The following is a 21,012-nucleotide window of genomic DNA, read 5'->3' as shown; positions in this document are numbered from 1 at the left end:
TGTATTGAATTACCTAAATCGCAATTTAGGTAATTTTTAAAAACGTAGTTCAATCTTTGGTAAATTATGTAAAAGAGTGCTATTCTTATTACATGAAGTAAGAACCATCAAAAAGAAAGAAAGAAAAAAAATTCGAAACTATAACTTCAATTTTTTTTAATAAAAAACAAAAAATTAAGAAGAAAACAACATAAAATAAAAAGAAAAAGACGTCACATAGGCCTGTAGTTTACAGCTCTAGCTACAGTGTTTATCCGACAACGTCATGTTCTAATAATATTTATTTTTCTGCAAAAACATCACTGTAAGCTCTATTTATTAATTTGATTAAAAAGCTCAAATGAGTTGTTAGAAGTAATTGAAAATTAAGTAGGTATTGTGGGAGATGGTGGACTTGGTTTTTCCATTTGAATCCCAAAGCATATATATATATATATATATATATATATATAGATGTATCATGTATATGCCATGATCAAACCGACAACATGAGATGTATGAGCATTTTCCATTCGAAGGGAGTATATAATAAACACGTCGTGACATGAATCCCATGATTAAGATAATCATGATTATATTAGTAGTTGTATTTATCTTGTCCGAGAATATTTAGGATCAAGAGCTCCGACCCTTCAATAAACAATGACTCACAACTCTCTCTTCCTTACCCTTTCTCTTATTTTCAAGCTTATCTTCTTCTTATTATATTATTGACGGCTTGCATTTTCCATCAAATTCTTCTAATCAACTTTTCCTTGTCTTTATCTCTCTCTCTCTCTCTCTCTCTCTCTTTTATGCACATGCAGTCATTGTTTGGATCTCGGGAAAAAAAGATTATTGATCAGATCAGGATCCCAACACTTACAAAAAATAAAAAATAAAAAAAATAACAACAACATAAGGATCCCAACCTGTTGACAACCTATTCATCACATGTCCTTGATTGTAATTGGTGACAAAACAAAATTTAAAAAAACGTGAATTTTAAAAATGTAGTTAAGCGTTTGGTAAAATTGTAGTTTGACTTTTAAAATCTTAGTTTATCCTTTAAAATTGCGCGTTTTTAAAAAAACATCTCATTGCCTGCGATTAAGTTGAAAATGCAATTTTTTTTTTTTTTTTTTTTTTTTACGTTATCAAATCGCAATATTTTAAAATTCAATTCCAAAAAATTTATTTTTTGGGAATTAGTTTAAGAATCGCACTTTTTATTCATGAAATTACAATGTTAAAGGCACTCTAAAACTCAGAGCTCTTAAATGGAATACTCAAATTTAAGTCGGGGCATATTTAACTGAAATTAAAAAACGCATAATATTTTATTGAAATCGGATAAATTGTAAAGAAATTATTCGAATTCAAGACATTTATACCATGTTAAATCACTACTTATATTAAAATTTTAAACCGATAATTAATATTATTGACAGCTTGAAGTGTCCATCAAATTCTTCTAATTAATCAAGTTTTCCTCTTTTCTGTACATATATAATACATCCATTATTTGGATCTTGGAAAAAAGAATTGTGATCAGATCAGCATCCAAACTGTTGACAACCCAAATTCAAAATTCATTTTATATTTGAAAGCAGGCAATTTGTATTAAATTCTTGGAGAAGCTTCACTTACCACATCTGATCTTTTATCACTTTTGTAATCATACCCTAAAATTTTTTAAAGTATTGATTTAGTGTATCAATATTTCAATTTTATTTTTTTCAATTTAAGATTTTTCATTAAATCCCGACAAAGGGTTGTCAAATTTTCCAAAATACCTCTCATTTTTATAAGGGAAAAAAAAAAAAAAAACAATTGTAAAAATTTAGGCATTGATCAACAGATAGGTAAAACTGAAAATAAGTAAAAGATTGCAAAGCATAGAATGCTGTGGTCTTTGATCTGTCAACCCTAAAGCCTACTTCCAATCATATGGGATATGGGATATCTATCATCATCATATGTTCTATGACGGTAAGTGGTGACAAAACATAATAGAAAAAAATAAAATAAAATAAAAAGTAGTGACAAAACAAAATTAAACTTTTAATTGATACTTTTCATCCTCTAAAACTCATATCTCTTACATGGAATAGTTTCAACTTTCAAGGTTTCATGATGAAATGAGAGATAAAAGGATATTTGTCTTAGACATATATGTTCGTTATTTTATTTATAGAACTTTATAAATGATTTGAATAATTTTAAATATAATTGAATCCTTATTTACCACAAAAAAAAAGATTTATATCTTTATCAGTAAGGAAATTATCAAATGCATATTCTAATTAGAGGTGAAAAGGCTGGCGGTTACCGCTAATCGCACCAACTGCTAACCGCTAATCATTTTGAAGGCGGTTAAGAAAAATCAATAATCACCTAAGCGGTTACAGCTAACGATTTTAGGTTTTGAAAAAACTAGTAATTGCTAACCGCTAACCACCTTTATGTATATTATATTTATATATATAAAAATACATGAAACAACGTCATTTTTGTGTTATATATATATATATATATATATATATATATATATATATATATATATATATATGATGTCGTATGTAGTAGGGTATTATCATATTACCATAAAAACAACATCGTTTTGTTTTTTTTTTTTAATTTTCTTTAAAAAGCGGTTAGAAATTATTAGGGCTATTAACGGCTAACCGTCGGTTAACCACCGAGGTGGTTACAGTTAGCGGTTTTAGCCAATAATTGCTAACCGTAACCGCATTTTCACTCCTAATTCTAACATACTCAAATGTATGTGTCAATGTGGAGTAATTCTAAAAGTCCCTCTTGTGTCCCTCAAAAAATGAGGTGGCTTTTAAAATTATCATTAAATCAAAATTTAATAATGATAAATTACAAGTCCAATGATGATTTTAAGAGCCACATTAATCTTGAAGGGACAGAAGAGGGACTTCTAATATTACTCGTCAATGTAAGCTTCTTTAACAAAAATGGAATAAATTGTAGAGACCTAATTCGGATTCAATGCCTCTACTATAATACTATGTTATATTACTACTTATACTAAGAACTTAATCCAATAAAAAGTGATTGACTTTAATAATTTAATTAATATTCTAACGCCAAATAACAGCCTCATTAAAAATTTAGAACAAAGTCCCCAAGGGGTAGCCCAATCGGCTGTGAACCGCGGCTCATGAAGCGGAGGTCACTAGTTCGAATCCCCCCTCCCCCTTCCCTTGTGTGGACATGTCAAAAAAAAAAAAAAAAAAAAAAAAAATCTAGAACAAAGATGGTTGGTTTTATTAAATTTGGAGCTAAATGTTTTGCATTTGGTTACAAGTCTCATGCTCTATAATCTCAAATGTTGCCATCGTGGCTCGACAAGTTTGACACATGTTGCTTTTTTTCTTTCTTAATTAATAAATGATAATATTAGAGTACATAATGGAGGTAGCGTTGTGTATCTCAATCTCTACCATGATTTTACTTATTATGATATTCGCTTATTATGTATCAAGACTCATCTTATTATGACAATTGGAAAGGGTATTATTAGCTACACTTAAAATTAGTTTGGCCTTGCGATTTTGTAAGTCAAAAGTATATCTCTAAACAAAATTACGAAAAGTGTTTCGTTTGAGCGTACTTTTTTTTTTTTTAAAAAAAAAATGCATTTGAATACATGAAAAAAATTTACATTTTCAAATCTATGGTAATATGATGCATTTTAATAAATAAATGATTTTAAAGGACAAACTGTGATTACCAAACGCTTAGCTATGTTTTTGAAAATCGCGTTTTAAAATTGTTATTTTAAGGGAAAACTTTACTTAAGACCATTGAACTACTATGCATTTAGATAAGACCCCCCTAAATTTTAAAAACTCTCAATTTCACCCCCTAAACTTTCAATTTGATGCAATGTACCCCCTCCGTCAAATTTAAAACGTTAAAAGTGATAAAATAACATTTTATACCCCTGGCTTTTTTATAAAATTTCAAATTTACCTTTAATTTCAATTTTTTTTAAAAAAAAAAATCAAAGGGTAATTTAGTATTTTCAATCATTTCTATTAGGGTTAACAGTTGAATATGATGGAGGGGGGCCAATTGAATCAAATTAAAAGTTCAGAAGATTAAATTGAGAATTTTTAAAATTTAGAAGGGTCTTTTCAAAACGCGTGAAGTTTCATCTTATTTTAAAAAGAGAAATACTATTTAGCTTACCATTTCACTAGGTTGATATGGCAAGGCCTATATTTAAATGGGCACTATGAAATAGGCCGGCGCTCACGGACCGAAATTGATCAGGGCTTAATCCAGACATTTTAATCACATAAGCTGAGCAAAAATCACTGGGCTTAGGGGGCTTTTCTATATTTAGATGGGCCTGTTTTGAGTGAAAGGTATAGCCTAACAAGTGTCGGGCCAGGTGGTGTGGGCGAGGCCCAACATCTCCTCCACGAATCTCGTCTCTGTGTATGGGACTCTTCATTCTTTTAGTTCTGAATGCTAAATCGACCCATCGACCATTTGAGTTTGGCTCAACTCTAGAAATAAAGGATCATGAGCAAGATAAGCAAAAAAATAAGGAAAATTAAAAAGCTCTGTATATTGAAGATTTTAATGAAGATAATGATGGTTAAGAAAAAAAAAAAAGAAGAGAAAATAATCACATAATGACTCAAAAAATATTTTATCCTTTTTTTTATAAAAAAATGCTATGGGTCAATAAGTTCTTTATTTATTTATTTATTTTTTATTTTTTGATATGTCTGCACAAGAGGGGAGAGGGAGATTTGAACTAGTGACCTCTACTTCATTAAGTGTGGTCCCAACCGATTGATCTATCTCTTGGGGACCAATAAGTTCTTTATATTTGGCCCATATTCTCCTACAAATTCAATAGATCAACCATTAAATGCGTGTGGGCTATCATTAACTTATGTGAGATTTACCATTAATCTATTGAATTTGTAAAAAAATATGAGGTAAATATGAAAAACTTATTAACCCCTAACATTTCTTTTTTTATATATATAAAGACAAAAGATTATTGTTTTGCTGATGTGGTAGCTCATTGGGCTCAAAGGATGATGGGAAGAAGTGAGCAATGGTAAACATGACCCATGAGAGATTGTACTGTGTTGATTGGACTGGTTTGTAGCTAATTTATTCATGAGAGTCCATTCTATTCGAATGTGGTGTAAAACTCATTTCTACCGCCTTCAATTGACACATCAGGTACAAACAATAAATACAATAGAAATAAAAACGTCGTATCTTTAATTCAATTCAATCTCATGAATTTTTTTAACCTAGCGCTCACCACTCCGAGACCTCAATACCGGAGTTTCCAAAACCAACAAAGACGGTAAATCTAGTGGTTTTATCAATGATGTATTTTGTCCAGAGATGAGAAATTATTATGTGTTAAATATTATATTATTTTTTGATCTTTCAAGTTGAGATATTTGCTTTTTATTAGAGAGTGCAAAACGCTCAATTTACACTAGGACCTAATTGAAGTTATTCTATTTATACAAATGAATTTAATAAAATGACATGTGTCCAATAACACACATATATATATATATATATATATATATATATATATATAAAAGAAACACACGTTAATTTAATAACATGTGCTTCTTAGTTCTTACGTCCTTTAAGAACACGTCATTTAATTTGTTAAGTAGTTAATTTTCGCCCGCATTTGAGAACCTCTTTCTTTTTATTTATTTATTTATTTATAATTTTTTTGGAGTCGGCCTCAATTCATTGTAAGTGTTGAGAGTCACGTCACGTCACGTTGATTTAGCGTATTGACCGCTACCGGAGAGCACCAAGCTGACGTGAAATCTTTTAGAATATTCCACTTGATTAATTGTATCGGATTTTTCTTAATTGTTTGTATTGGACTTTTCTTAATTTTTTTTTTCCCTTACCCAAATTATAGAATACCATAATTCCAAGCCTCATGATTTCTTGTGTATCATAAGTCAAACTCAGATCTCAACCTTTTCAAAAACATGATGACAAATCTAACGATCCTTAATTACCATAACCAATTGAGGTGATGAGTTCTTTGTTGTCTGTTTTTTAAACTTTTTTTTTTTTTTTAATTAAAAATTTTATAATTTTTATTTTTCCTTTGAATGTAATAATGACAATCAAATGTTCATAACGAAAGGTGGGAAAAGGTTTGGAGTTTCTTATTCTTGACATTTTTTCTTTCCTTCCCGTTTTGACGGGCACCATCTTAATTTCCTTGACATGGATGTTCTTCTAGTCTTTGCTCACATTTTCCCACCCATTTTAAAATATTCCTCCACTAGCCATGTTGCTCCTATACAAACTTGGTTCTCATGTATAATGTAAGGGTGACAATTCATATTAGATCATATCGAGATATGAGTATAAGATTATATATAAAAAATAATTGATCTTCTTTTTTGGTCCTTTCTCCCTTCCTCTCTATAACCAAAGATACTGAGTTCGAACATTGACTCTATTATTTACCTCTCATTTCAATTAAATATTTTATGTGTTGTGCCTCACCTATTTTTTTTTTTTTTTTTTGACATGTCTGCACAAGAGGGGAGGGGGATTCGAACTAGTGATCTCCACTTCATTAAGTGTGGTCCCAGTCGATTGAACTACCTCTTCGAGACTGTGCCTCACGTATTAAGAGAGAGTATGAGCACATACGTGAAGGGAGTGTTAAAGTAATTATTAAGTGATTAAGAGATTGTTTGGGATTGTGTTTGAGAAATAGAGCTTTTAAGTTTAAAAAAAAAAAAAAAAAAACACTTTTTTGTTTTGGCAATTTTTAGAGTTAAAAAGTTTTTTTAAAAAATAATAATACTTTTAAATTTTTTTTTTACCAAACATGCCAATTTTCATTTGGCACGGCTTTTTAGGTACTAAAAGCATTTTTTAAGCTCTCTAATGTAATCCCAAACAGGCCCCCTAAATTTATCTCTTCCTAATTTCTATCAATTTAAAATTTTGGGATAACCGGTGATTTAACACAAACTCACCATTAGATCAGTGGGTCCATGTGTGGAACCCACATAAGGACCCACAAATTTAATAGCAATTTTACAAATGGGAAGGATGAGAGAAGAATCGGGGGAGGATATATAGCAGGTTTCATTATATATAGGTCAACTCTAATTCAATCTTTTTAATTAAATATGTCATACTCTTTAATTATAATCACTAAGTTTGTATCGAATTTACAAGTGTACAAAATTAACGCCCTAATATGATCTCTCATCACTCGTTTTCTTAATTATGGTAAGAGGTCCACGCTCATGGTAAAAGCTCCAGAATATTCTCAGGCAACTTTGCTTTAACCAAGCAGCCACCCACTTACATCATTCTTAACAGCACCAATGATTTCGTTGAGAGGGATGTTGTTTGACATTTACTGCCTACAAACTCCTGCCTCTTAAAATTCTGGTAACTTTTCTCTCCCAATTTTTAGTTCTTCTAGGTCTCTTTCACCCATAGAGAAATTGCCCGAAATAATTTATTTGTTTGAAAAAGTTTGTCTCCTTTACTAACTTGAATTATTTGTCGAGGAATAATCTCATATTTCGTACAGATAAGACTTTGGACATGTTTATAAAAAATCGACAACTATTTCTTATAGAACCGATTTTATGAAATGAGTTAGACCTACAAATTTTTTCATGATATCAGAGACTATAATAGGACGAATGGAGCCTACATTACTTACCCTGTAATAAGGACCAGAAAAAATACTGATCTACACGTGAGAGAGAGTGTTGAGAAATAATCTCACATTGCTTATGAACAAGACTTTAGGCATGTTTATAAAGAATATACAACTCTCTCTTATAAAATCAGTTTTAAAAGATGAATTAGGTTTACAACCATTAAAACAGAAAATTATTGGGATTTATATCTATCCTATCGGGGGGACCAATCATGTTAAAGGCATGCAAAAAACGAAGGCTCTCAAGAAGTCATATCTCAAAAGAAGGAGACAAGACCAAAGCTAATTATAAGTAGTTCATTTTTCTCTCCCTGCCGCCACACACCTACTCCTACACCAAACTCCACCGTAAAGCATTAAGGTAGATGATGATGAGATCGATAGGGTTGTCTTTGAACAACAAAAGAGAGCATTAGTGTTGGAAACCCTGTTCCTGTTCCTGTTTCTGTTCAAACTTTGGGGGGTGCTTTAATAAAGATCTCTCGGGCATTGATAGAATCCAACAGTTAAGTCCGACCAAACCAACCGTCTTTTACAATTTTGGTCAAATGTCTATTGAAAATGGATGCTTACTTTTTAGCAAAAAAAAAAAGGGTAATGGATTGGTTGTGTGATAAATTTGATTAAAGTATCCTATGATCATCAATGATGTTATCTAGCTACTTAGATGCTTAGAATAGATAATTGGCATCTTCACCTAGCAATTGGATTGTTTCTAGCAGTTTTAATTAGCAATCGATTGGGTTTGAATTCTGCTACACTCATGTCGTGGTGGTCAGGGGGCAAAACTATTAAGTGGCTTGAGGGTTAAAGCTTCGAAACGTTCTCTATTTTTTATTTTTTATTTATTAATAAAAAATGCGTTTGTAACTCTGATCACAATCATCTTCATCCGCTTTTACCTATTTTTTTCCCTCAATAAAAAAAATTAAAAATTAAAAAAAAAAATTCATCATTACATGTAGGGCCGAGCACTGACCTTTACAATCGTATTTCAACCCTACCTCGGCCCCCAACAAGAGGGTGATTTTAGGAACTCCTTGTCTGTTCATGTAGGGATTGACCGTATCCGCCCCCAATAGATGGGTATTTTTTAAAATATATATATATCCATTTATTCTGTGATTTCAAACTTGCCCTTTCACAAGGTCTCCTTGAAAATTTTGGTGGTGATGCGCCAAATCTCGAGCACTTGCGTTGTAATATATCTTCTTGTCGTTGTCAGCTTTACTATGGGCTTTTCCTTGGAACATGATTATTCGTAGAAGGGGCAGAGAGGTGTGGATATCTTGAGAGAGAGTTGTAAAAGCATGAGCTTTTCTTCTTGTTCATGTTCTTTGTTAAGAATGGAATAATATCATTTTCAGTTCATTTAAACTAAAAAGAGAGTAGTTTTTTAAAAAATATGAGTGAAATTGTTATCTCACTTTTTTTTTTTTGGACAATTTTACTCCTCCTTAATATGTTCTGCTAAAGTAATGATTAAGTGAGATTAAATTTACATTTTCCTATCAATTTAAACTTTTGAAATAATTGGTAGTTTAACATGATATCAGAGCTAATTAAAGGTCTTGAAATCGAACTTTGACTCCATCAATTAACTCAATTTAAATTAAATACTTCTCGTACTAGGCCTCGTTAGTTTAACATGTTCATTTATGTTTAAATTTTAAATAAGGGAAAATTATAGTTTACTTCCCCCCCAAAGTTGACAGCGTTTTTCAATTCGAACACCAAAGTTTCAATTTTTGCAATCTACCCCCCAAAGTTCTAAATTTTTGCAATTTGACCAATTGTATCCAAAATTTTCCATATTGCTCCTAATTTTTTATTTTTTATAAAAAATAAAAAAAAAAAAATTCGGGGTGGTCACAGCCACCCCTTTGGCCATTTGGCCACTGTTGCACCCCCCCAAAATTTATTTTATTTTTTATAAAAATTAAAAATTATGGACAATATGAAAATTTTAGAATAATATTGGTCGAATTGAAAAAAAAAAAAAAAAATTGAAACTTTGTGGGGGGGGGGGGGAGGGTGTGTTGCAAAAATTAAAATTTTAGTATTCAAATTAAAAAACGCTGTCAACTTTAAAGAGTAAACTATAATTTTCTCATTAAATAAATAGGTGAAGTCACCATCTCAAAGTGGTATTTTGAAAGAAAAAAAATAAAATAAAAAGGGGTCAAACCTTCTGTACAGTTCTTTTCATCGGTCATCACTGTGCAACAACAATGCTTCTGGCCTGACCCGCACTAATAGGTTGCATGTAGCAACCAATTTGACTTCATCCTCCTCCTCCCTATTCTCCCCCAACTATTTGACACCAACTTCTCCCTCAAATCCCCTCATCTCCATTTCTCATTCATTTTCATATATATATATATATATATATATATATACTGTATCAGAATAGTGAATTATATAGTAAACACGATTAATTAACCAAGGGATGAAAATGAAAGAATCTTAACACATATAATTATATTTAATTAATTTGTTTTTCGATGAAATATATAATTCACTGTTTGATAGAAGACATATATATATATATATATATATATATATATATATGTTGTCAGTAAGCCCGGTTTAAAAAACCAAATTGAAGATTACTAATTGAAACAAATTAATTAACAGTCACAGTCCCACGTAGGATATTGCTCCATGTTGTGTGTCTCCTGCGCTGCATACTCAGTCAAACAAGCATGAATGGTGTGGAAGATCCAAGCCGTCCGATTGATTGACGCCGACCATTTTTTTTGTTCCTTCCTCTTGACGATATCGCCGTTTGTGTGGACTGTTATCCTATTCTCCTAACGAGAAGACACGTGCAGCCTACCTACTAGGCATGTGCCCTCGCCGCACGGTCAAGGCACGTGCATGTGCGTGTGTGAGATGACTTCTCAAAACCCTGATAGATTTTCTCCGCCTAAAATAAACACGTGTCGCGTTTCCGTTCGTCCCCACATGACTTGTACCTAATTGCCATGTGCAAATGCGCAAGAGGACAATCTCGTAGGCTTGCTTCCAATAGCCATTAAGCCCCACCTTATGATGAAGACATGTTATTTTATGATCAGATTAATGAAAAGTGCTTAGAGAAAGATAGATTCTCTAACTGTTTGATGCAACGTGGCAGCCTCTAATTTTTATTTACTTTTTTAATTTTTACATGATTATATATATATATATTTTACATGATTAGTTTGACAGGTAAAGTCGTTACCCGTTGGGGGAGCTTAGGAGGTAAAAGGGGGACTGGTCTCCACTTTTTGGGACTATTCTTCAAAGTTTGATCCACTAAAGTTACGAAAACAACCCTATGATTCGGCTGAAAAAATAAATAAAATTATATGTACAAACTGTTTCTGAAAAAGAATAAATATATATAGACCATATATAAAAGGTGCATGGTTCATTGGTCATTGTAGTTATTATTTAGAATGTATTGAAGATGGGTCATGGGAGAGTACAATTATCTTAATTTATATCTATTTCTTCTTGAATATGACTACTTCCATCACTGTCTTCTAAAGTGTTTTTAATGAAGGTAGATTTTTGTTCAAAAGATGATTATCATTAGTTCTGATTGAAAAAAAATGAACGTTGATTTTGATATATAAGCGTTGATTTTCATTGTCACGTCATATCAGTTGTATAGCAGTATTGTAACAATATACTAATTAATAGCATTTCTATTTTGATATTAAGATATATATATTTGAGGATTAGTATAGGTATATAACTCAAAATTTTAAGCTTTTAGATTTGATTCTAATTACGTTATATTAATCACTCATATTTATAATTGTTATACACTTAAAAGTATATTCTAACAATTTCAATTTGTTTTTTGGACAAATAGAATTGAAATTTATATTATTATAAGAGAGAAATATGAGAAATTGGAAATATAAAATGTTTTATGTATACACTTTCAGTTTAAAGATGTTAAAGATATTGATGTAAGACACACCTATCCTAACTAAAATATATAACTTATACATATTGATGTTATGTGTATCTTTTTTTTATTTTCTTTTTTTGCTGGAACCAATCTAGCATGGATATCCATAGTATTTATATTTAACCTGAATGCAGTTTCTTTCTTTCTTAAAAAAAAAAAAAAAAAAAAAAATACAGTTACTTTAATATTATCAACTTTATATGAGCAGCTCGAAAAATCGAAGCAACAAGCAGAAACACATGCACTCTGATCGAGCATGGTTGGTAATTTTTTACATGATATCCAACACGAAATTATCGAGTTAGGATTGAGAGGTCTGACTTAATTAAATGGGTAGTCTTATACTATTAAATCACTCGTCATGGTTGATCTATATAGTTTTATACGGTTAAATCACCACTTATCCTAAGAGCTTAAGTTTATAAAAATTGATCAATTAATCATTTAATTTATATTCTAATATTCACCATAAGTGTGAGCTAACTCATTCTTAATAAGTGATGCCCAACACATATAATGTTAGCTGAGACATGGTTCAAACTTATGACTTATGCTTTGATATCATATTAAGGGCATTTTTGGTTAAGCGTTTGAAATGCTTAAAAATGCGATTAACACTCTAAAAGTTCGTTTGAATAAAAAGTACTTGTTTGCTAAAAAAAAAATTAAAAATTAAAAATTAAAAAAAGGCTTTTAAGGGTAAAAAAAAAACTCTATTTATCAAACATAATTCCAAACATGCTCTAATTCCCACTAATACCCAAAAATTTAAACTAATAGGACGGAATGAATTTAATCTTTTAATTTATATTCTAACATATATATATATGTATACTTCAACACGATCTGAACCCAGTACACGATTAGGGTTGACAATTTTTGATAAACCCAATGCAAAATTAATGAATTAAAATTAAAATAATTTAACTAATTTAATAAAAATAAAAATAAAATTAACTTTTATAATTATATACGCATGTCTCAACGCTTACAATATTTCGATCACGAATGGCCACCCCTTAACTCGACGGGCCCCCCTCACTTCCCATACAAAACTAAAAGAAGGGTAGGGTCAACTCAAGCACTCAACTGCTAACGAACTGATAAAGCAAAGAGATAAAATAATAACTAGAAATAGTTTCACACTTGGGCACGTAGTAAGCCGCCTAGCTCGCTAGATACATTGAATTAAGAGAACCCAACAAATATTTTTCAATTTAGTAGCCTCTGTCGTAAATGAGGCATTTTTATACTTACCGAATTTTGTCTGCTTCCTAGTTAAAAGCGAACCCACATATTTTATTATATAGATTTAATTAATACAAAATATAATAATAAGAATAATAATGCAGTGGGAACGCTGGGTCACGGCCTAGCTAGTTGTATAACACATGCATGCTACTTCAATCCTAACAGTTTCTTGCGAAGGAATAATTACATAATTAACAATGCATGCAACCATCATTATTGATTGATCCAATGACTAAGCCCGAAGTTGTATAGTAATTACATGTTGCAGCGGTCATATTATTATACTTCAAAATATATATATATAAATGTTGCTACAAAAAATATATAATTTGAAGAGTGCCGAAACCGCTTGTCTGGAATAAAGAAAGAAATCTTCCGGTTTTCCAAGGGAATTCATCATCCATGTTCATTGATTCTGTCAGAACAAGGTTTTATACTGCAAATACATATATAATAACAAAATAAATTTTGTTTGTATTTTTTAAATTTGCACCAATTATGAGATTAAAAGAGTACTTCGATTCTTGGGTCGATCATGTAATATGTAACAACAATGGTGTGCAATTTTTTACACGATCCGTGAGTTTGGCATGAATTTAATACGAAATTAGAATGTTGTAGTTAATGTATTTGACCTATTTAATTGAATAAGTTGGATTATGATTGACAAATATAGTCTCTTTTTTTTTGACATGTCGACACAAGAGGCGGGAAGAGGATTTGAACTAATGACATCCGCTTTATTAAGTGTAGTCCCAACCAATTGAACTATCTCTGGTTGACATATATAGTATTATATCTATATTTCGATATAATTCAAACTTGACATACAAACACGAATTATTAACTCTAATAGTAATTACCTTTTTTTTTTTTTTTTTTTTTAAACGAATTATTTCTTAATTGATATAACAATCAAATGGGCAAAATGTTCCGTACAATGCCAGGATGCAATTTGGAATTTTCACAGCTCAAACATTATCTATGACGTACATACACAACAACCTCTCGAGCTATTATAAGATAATATATATGAAAAATCATTGTTCTAATCAGTTTCAGATCTACAGTAAATTCTATCCGTTGCCAAGTCATTGATTCTTTGGCTTTTTTATTTTCGCTACTAGTGCCTTATCAATCGTAATCAGGTATAGTTATCAGGTATAGACAATTCTTCTCTATACCTGATAACTCTTCCTTCATCGGTCTATGGTTTGCTCCCAATAAATAAATCATAAGAAAAAACAAAAAACCGAACGGAAACCAATTCCGTTATTCTATAGTTAATCCATGTGCACTGTAATATGTAGTATGACTATTGAATTAATATTCCAATATTTATTTCATATATTGGCTCAAACTTTCCTTTAATAAGTAAACTCCAACACATAATAGTGAATTAAGCTCCTGCCAAACATACTACTCGACAAAAAAATAAAAAAATAAAAAATATTTTTTATTTTTATAAAGTGTTGGAAAAACTTTCCACATGGATTTAGAATAAGAATCATTAGTAATAAGTCAACCATTAGATGGTTGGTTTCGGTTTTCTTGGGCAGTTCACAACGCAATCTAGTACTACAGGCCCTTGGAAGATAATCTAACAAATTGGGTCCATCATAAAAAATAATAATAAAAAAATTTAAAAAAAATGTTTAAAGACAACTATATTATTAGCATTTGAATATGATATGCTTTATATATATATATATAAGGTTTATTAATAATTAAAAAGGTTGAAAGACTACTTTAGTCTTTTTTTTTTTTTTTTGAAAACAAGACAAGCACGTCTTGTATATATTATAGAAACAGAGTTTGTAAAAAACTCTAAGAGACTAGAGCAAGTTGCTCTAAAGTAACAATTGAAATAATACAATTAGGAATCTCCTCCAACCATATCCTATCTTGTAAATTGAGAAGAGCATTCTTTGCCAATAAATGAGCCGCCGAGTTCGCTTCTCTCTTCACATGACTAGCCACCCAGCTCCTCCTTGTATATAATACGCTACGAGCATCCGCAACAATCTGCCCGTAAGAGCTCCAATTTGGGCTGGCACTCATTAAAGCTTGGATTACTAGAAGTGAATCTCCTTCCAAAATGATGTCCTGCAAACCCAAATCACAACATAGCTCGGCCGCCATCAAAGCGCCCATGGCCTCCGCATGTATCGGTTCGGGAAACCCATAAATTATCCTCCCTTGTGCAGCAACCACAAATCCACCATGATCACGCACCACAATTCCACAGCCCATACGTTTTGCACAAGAATCTAGCGCTATGTCCCAATTGGCCTTATAACGACCAAAGAGAGGGGATTTCCAGCGCATGGGTGATCGACATGGTGATTGGCCCATAACTGAAGGCGTTCTTGTATATAATTGGCTAATGGCTACCATCAAAAGCCAATTATACATGGTCATCTAATTTTTAATTTTTAATTTTCTGTTGGGATGAAAGTGTCATTTCACAAAAACGATAAAATCGAATATTACTCCCAAGAAGAGAACAAATATCAATAATATTTTCACAAACGACCGAAATTGATGGCATCGTATTTAATTATTTATGATTTAGAGATTTAAGAATATTTATTTATTTTTTTAAAAAAAATTACAGATCTAACGACGTGGCACCATACACTGAACAGGAAATTGATCGGACGGTGTTGGGCTTAGTTCACGTTTTTCATCAGCCAATGAAAGAAGAGAAACCATCGCCCGCGATAGACTGCCTCTGTTGTCTAAACTTTAAAACCACCCTTTTCAAAAACAATGGCCGCCGGAGGGAAATTCCTTTCCACAAACGGGGCAAGAATGGAAACTTCCTTAAATACAACCGCGTTAACCGGAAGACCATATTTTCTTGCTTTGTTTTGTTTTTTTTTTTTTAATTTTTTTCTTCCTCTGTCTTTTGTCTTTGTTCGTGGGAAAATATTTCCGTTTAAATTTTTTCCAACGCGAAAGATTGTATATAAGGAAAATCCACCCACACACACACAGAGATTGTGTGTAATTCTTGCAAGTAAGAGACAGAGGTCCTGAAAGAGTGGGGAAAGGTTTCAGACTTTCAATGAAAATCAATATCACACAAAGTATAGAAAATGGAATCTCCAAATTTTTCTATAAGGAAGGTTTTGGCATTCCTTGATTTTCTTTGACGCAGACAGGCTTCTCACTACATTCCAAATCCACCGCTGTATCTCTTTCTCGTTCTCCTGCACTCTGTTTTGTCCTGTTCCTATATGACTGACTTTTTTTGTTTTTTCTATAAATTAGTCATAAATCCCACCTTTGTTGAACTCCCTAGTTCTTCGATTTTCTTTTTTTGCCTTTGTTCTTCTCATATACCAAGGCTTTTGAGATAGTATGGAGGAAATCGGGCCTCTGTGGAGTTACCAGGAGGAGGTGGGTAATCTCTTGTTTTCTTGTTCTCTCAGTGTGTCAATTTCTGTTGGCATTTAAAAGATTTTACCTTTTTCAACTTGAATTGTATGTTCTATGATGGTCGTTTCTGGGTGTCTTTCATTCTATGTTTCTGTTCTTTTATTATGTAAGGTTACTAGTTATGTGTCTGGCTGATTCATTGCTGTTTTCTTTGCTTCTTGGCAGAGAAGGAAATTTTTTTTTTTTTTTTTGAATTTTTTGGCTGAGCTTTTAATTCTCCAGAATAAAGGCATTTATTTATCTCCTCTTCTTTTGCAGTAAATTTTGAAGGTGTTGTAAATGCAAAAACTATTTTTCAGGAAAATTCCATTTTCTTGATTACCCATTTCCTTTTCTTACATAAATAAATGTGAACCTTTTTTGTCCATCTATGGACAGAACATGTCTCAATTGAAACTTTGGATTAGAATGTAGACTTATGTGCTATTTCATTGCATTAAGTTCCATATATTTCAGAGGTAGGTTTATGAATGGTGACTCTCTTTCTCCCCACCACCTTTGTTTTTTTTTTCTTCTTTTCTTCAATTTCAAAAATGAAGCATGGTTTCACTGAAGGGACTTGGGATCTTCATGGGCTTTTGTTAGGATTTTCCTGTTCCTCCTAACTTTGAAATAGTTTTTCCTCAGTTGGATTTATTTGGAATCTCTACATGTGCCAAAAGGATTCAATGATTTTTCAAAAGAAGGTAGGTGTCATTGGGCTGATTTTGATTTTTGTGTAAAATTCTTTTAGTTTATCAGAAATTCTGTAGATTTTGCAGTTTTTGGAACCCTTCAAATGTGTTGCATAAAATATTTTGTAGGAACCCAATAATTGATGATCTGTGTGACAGTGTGTGTGTCTGTCTCTCTGTCTCTATATGCACGCTTGCACACCTTCACTTTGCAATTATTCCTTAAAATTAAATCCTCTTGTTTTTTAACTCTGCTATATTGATGAGCTGAAGCAGAAGCTTTTACGCACCATTCTTGAGCTGGAGTCATTTAAAATGGAAGCAAGTGAGGAAATCAGAAGGAACAAGGAGAATGTGAAGAATCTACTGAATCTTTTAAGGATGGCATACCAAGAAAGAGATGAAGCTAGAAATCAGTTGCAGAAGCTTCTAAACAAGCTGATCATCCCCTCTAGCCCAACAGAGATGGCAAAACTTCTCCCTCATGTTCAAGCTGAAAGCCCTCTTGTAATGCCTGCCAGAGCAAACTCAGGCATCACAGAATCAAACAGTCTGTCTGAAACATGTAACCACCACTCACATGGTTCTTCCCCAGCAGATTCTTTCTTTGGTGATGCGGTTTCGTCCCCGGATTTTTCCAACATTAATGTGGTTGATTCGGGTTTCGTAAGTCAGCCACTTGTTCATAATTATAACTTGGTCTCTTCAGGAAAGGCAAAGATTGATCCAGCTTCTGAAGTAATTGATAATCTTGCTAAAGGAAAAGCTCTTCCTCAAAAGGGAAAGCTTTTACAAGCTGTGATGGAAGCCGGTCCTTTACTTCAGACACTCATTGTTGCCGGGCCGCTTCCTCGGTGGCGGAATCCTCCTCCTTTGCAACCCTTCAAAATTCCTCCTGTTTCCATTGAAGGTTGTCAGAAAGCAAATGTCAATTTTAAATCTGCTGCAACTGCAACCTTAATGACTCTGAAACCACTCAATTCATCCTCATATCCTATGATGTCTCGTGGGACTTCTCAAACTTGTTCAGCATCCATGTTAAATTTTGCTAGTGGTCCTTCTGCTTCATGTTTGAACAATTCAAGGCTCTTGACTCCCAGTGCTAGTATTAACAATCATGTCCCAGCAGGCAAGCGACAAAGGTTTCAATGAAATCGCCAGAGTTTGCTTCTCTTTTGTAAGAACCAAATTTCAGTGGTTGATGGTGTAAATGGGATACTTTTGTTTTTGGGTTTGAACTTTGAATGACATAGCTTTTTAACTTGGTTTATCCTTTTTGTCTCCTTGTACTTCAATATCTCACATTTTCATTTCATTCTGGCAAAGTAGTTGAGCAAAAATCAGATTTCTATTCTGATATCCATTTTATGTAATATATGATATTGGCTGAGAGTTACTAGAGATACAGACACTTTCAATTGTGGTGTTAGATGATAAAGAATGATGTTAGTTTTTGAATCACTGAGTAGTTGTTAAAATATTAATTAAATGGTTAATTTTATCATTTTCTATTAATTTAAGCATTTAGGACCATTAGTGTTTTAACATCTTATTGGAGCAACGAGTTTGGCGGAAGAAGATGACCATAACGTTGTCGAATTCTTAAGAGGAGCCAATGATGATAAACCACATATCCATGTTGAAACTGTTGGTGAATCTTATTTGTTTCTTGCCTTACACATGAACCTGATTTGCTTAACCAAACAGAGTTTCAGTCTACAGCATCAAACATTTGACGTCGGAATAGCACATAGAAAAGAGGTGGAAGCGGAACAAACCAAAACAGAGGAGCTTCTTGCTTCTATTGAGGAGGAAATCCATTGACAAGAAAACCATAATAGAATTCATTGAGAGCGCCATTTTTTTTTTTTTTTAATTCAATATGGAGAGGGAGAAAAGGGAGATTACAACAACCCAAACAACGGTCCTTAAGCAACCAACGGTGCCAAAAACAAGTAATAAAGTAACCAACAGGAATGGGTCAATTAAACGACACAATCCATTAAGCGAACAAGAACAGCCGCAAAAGGCTGCTAGGAGAGGTAAAGCAAAGGCTTTTGGAGTAACTTCAGGAACCTTCCTCGTAAGGAGAACCATAATAGAACATGCACCAAAATTAGTAGGAACAGAGTCACCAAAAAAAGCCGTATCAGTCCCCAAAGGGTAGTTCTATTGGCTGGAGACCACGTCTTACGAAGCGTAGATCACTAGTTCGAATCCTTTATCCCCTCTTACGTGGATATGTTACAAAAAATAAAAAATAAAAAATAAAGCCGCACCACAGCAAACAAAACTAGCAAACTAAAGCCGGAAGGAAAAGTCTCCACCATAAAATAAAACAACAACCGGGCAGGAAGACTAAATTCCATAAAATACAACAGCATAGCCTGAAATATGAAGGAAATAGCTAAAAAGCAACAAAAACACAGTAGCAACGGCGGTGGAAGGCGGCAACAAGGAGGCACGGAAAGAGCATTGCTTCTGGGAGATGCATGGAGGTTGGATGGAGGCGAGGCGGTGGTCGTCGTGAAGCAGATAAGCCGAAGGAGGTGATGGTAAGGCGCGTTTGTGGACTGAACAAGCAGAGTCGGGCTTTAAACCGGATCTATAAAAAAAAACACCAAAACCAAGACTTAGAGCGACGGTGGGTGGCCAGAGAGACGGCAAAGAATGGTGGATCTGTGAAGGAGGCGAGATGGGAACACCATAACTAAAGCTCCACAAAGATGTTGCTGTGAAAATACAAAGCATAGAAGAGAGAAACAAGAAAAAACAAAGAAAGAAGGACAAAGGGTGAGGAAAAAGGAAAAGGAAGGGAGGAGTACTATGGACACTAGCTCCATAACTCCTCCCTTAGAAACACTCACGGAGGAGAGGGACGCAAGGAGACGGAAAAGGGAAAATGAAACAAAAAAAAAAACAAAACAAAAAAAAATTGTCTGAACTTCTCTCTTCAAACAAGAGAGAGAAGAGTTAATTTCATGTGCCAATTCAGTGAGAGCGCTTAATTGAATGGTCATCCAGAACTCAGTCTGAGGATAGGGATATTGAGACAATTAATGATATTGCCTTAAATGAGAAGATGTGCTAGCTAAAAGATAATCCAGCAATTCAAATTGACAGCAAAGGCGCAGATCACGTTGACAGAAATGGAGTAACGGCTACTTGCCTTTCCTAGCCTTATTTTCCTTATGTTTCTTAGTTTACATACTGGACTGTATATTTTCCATTCATACAATATGTTTCCTTTCTTGTAACTTTCTGTACAACTAGTATAAATACAAAGTACGCCCAGCATTACAATTGGGCTGTTTTCATCTCATTTATTTTGTCATTATATGGTATTAGAGCTTACACGACAAGCATCTTTTTTTTTTTTTTTTTTTTCCATGGCTACTCCCACCGATTCTAATGCCTTCCCATTAGCCACCCTCACTCACCATATCACCTTCAAATTAACCAGAGACAATTAGATGCTCTGGCAATATCTGATGACTTCTTATCTTGAAGCACAGGAACATTTTGGATATGTGGATGGCTCCATTCCATGCCCTCCCAAACTTGTCTCGTCTACCAGCCCCACTTCAACTACTCAAAGCCTCTAATCCTGAGTACCGTGTTTGGGTTCGTCAAGACAAATTGATCTTGAGTGCTATTATTTCCACTCTGTCCGAAGTTGTCCTTGCCCATGTTGTTGGGTTACAAAAATCACATGCAGCATGGACTACCTTGGAGACGATGTTCGACTCTCAGTCCAATGCACGTATTGTTCAGATTCGGTATAAGCTTGCTACCCTTAAGAAGGGAGCCTCCTCTATTGTTGACTATTATCAAAAGGCCCAGACTTTGGCCCAAATGTGCAGAGCCTCTCAAGGATTTTGAAATTGTCTTCTACATTCTGGCTGGTTTGGGCACTCACTATGACCCATTGGTCACTTCAGTCACCACTC

General features: G+C 33.1%; 2 protein-coding genes across 4 annotated transcripts; one reads left to right on the top strand and one right to left on the bottom strand.

Annotated features, from left to right (window-relative positions):
- Nucleotides 1-14,771: 14,771 nt before the first annotated feature.
- On the bottom strand, nucleotides 14,772-15,272 carry LOC148584234 (uncharacterized). The gene has a single exon (XM_088518813.1). It carries the CDS (start codon nucleotides 15,270-15,272, stop codon nucleotides 14,772-14,774), a length of 501 nt encoding a protein of 166 aa, XP_088374939.1.
- An 891-nt stretch (nucleotides 15,273-16,163) lies between these two features.
- On the top strand, nucleotides 16,164-18,332 carry LOC132164277 (uncharacterized). 3 transcript variants are annotated; one of them, XM_059574762.2, is made up of 2 exons: nucleotides 16,164-16,349; nucleotides 17,342-18,332. In XM_059574762.2, exons 1-2 carry the CDS (start codon nucleotides 16,311-16,313, stop codon nucleotides 18,212-18,214), a joined length of 912 nt encoding a protein of 303 aa, XP_059430745.1. In that variant the 5' UTR covers nucleotides 16,164-16,310; the 3' UTR covers nucleotides 18,215-18,332. The 3 variants fall into 3 exon arrangements, with proteins under 3 accessions (XP_059430745.1, XP_059430744.1, XP_059430743.1); XM_059574761.2 differs by having other exon boundaries at nucleotides 17,339-18,332; XM_059574760.2 differs by having other exon boundaries at nucleotides 17,336-18,332.
- The last annotated feature ends 2,680 nt before the right edge of the window (nucleotides 18,333-21,012 follow it).

The sequence above is a fragment of the Corylus avellana genome, chromosome 8 (genome assembly GCF_965113065.1).
Source record: "Corylus avellana chromosome 8, dhCorAvel1.hap1.2, whole genome shotgun sequence".
Taxonomy (NCBI): domain Eukaryota; kingdom Viridiplantae; phylum Streptophyta; class Magnoliopsida; order Fagales; family Betulaceae; genus Corylus; species Corylus avellana.
This window is presented reverse-complemented; position numbering and strand designations above follow the sequence as displayed.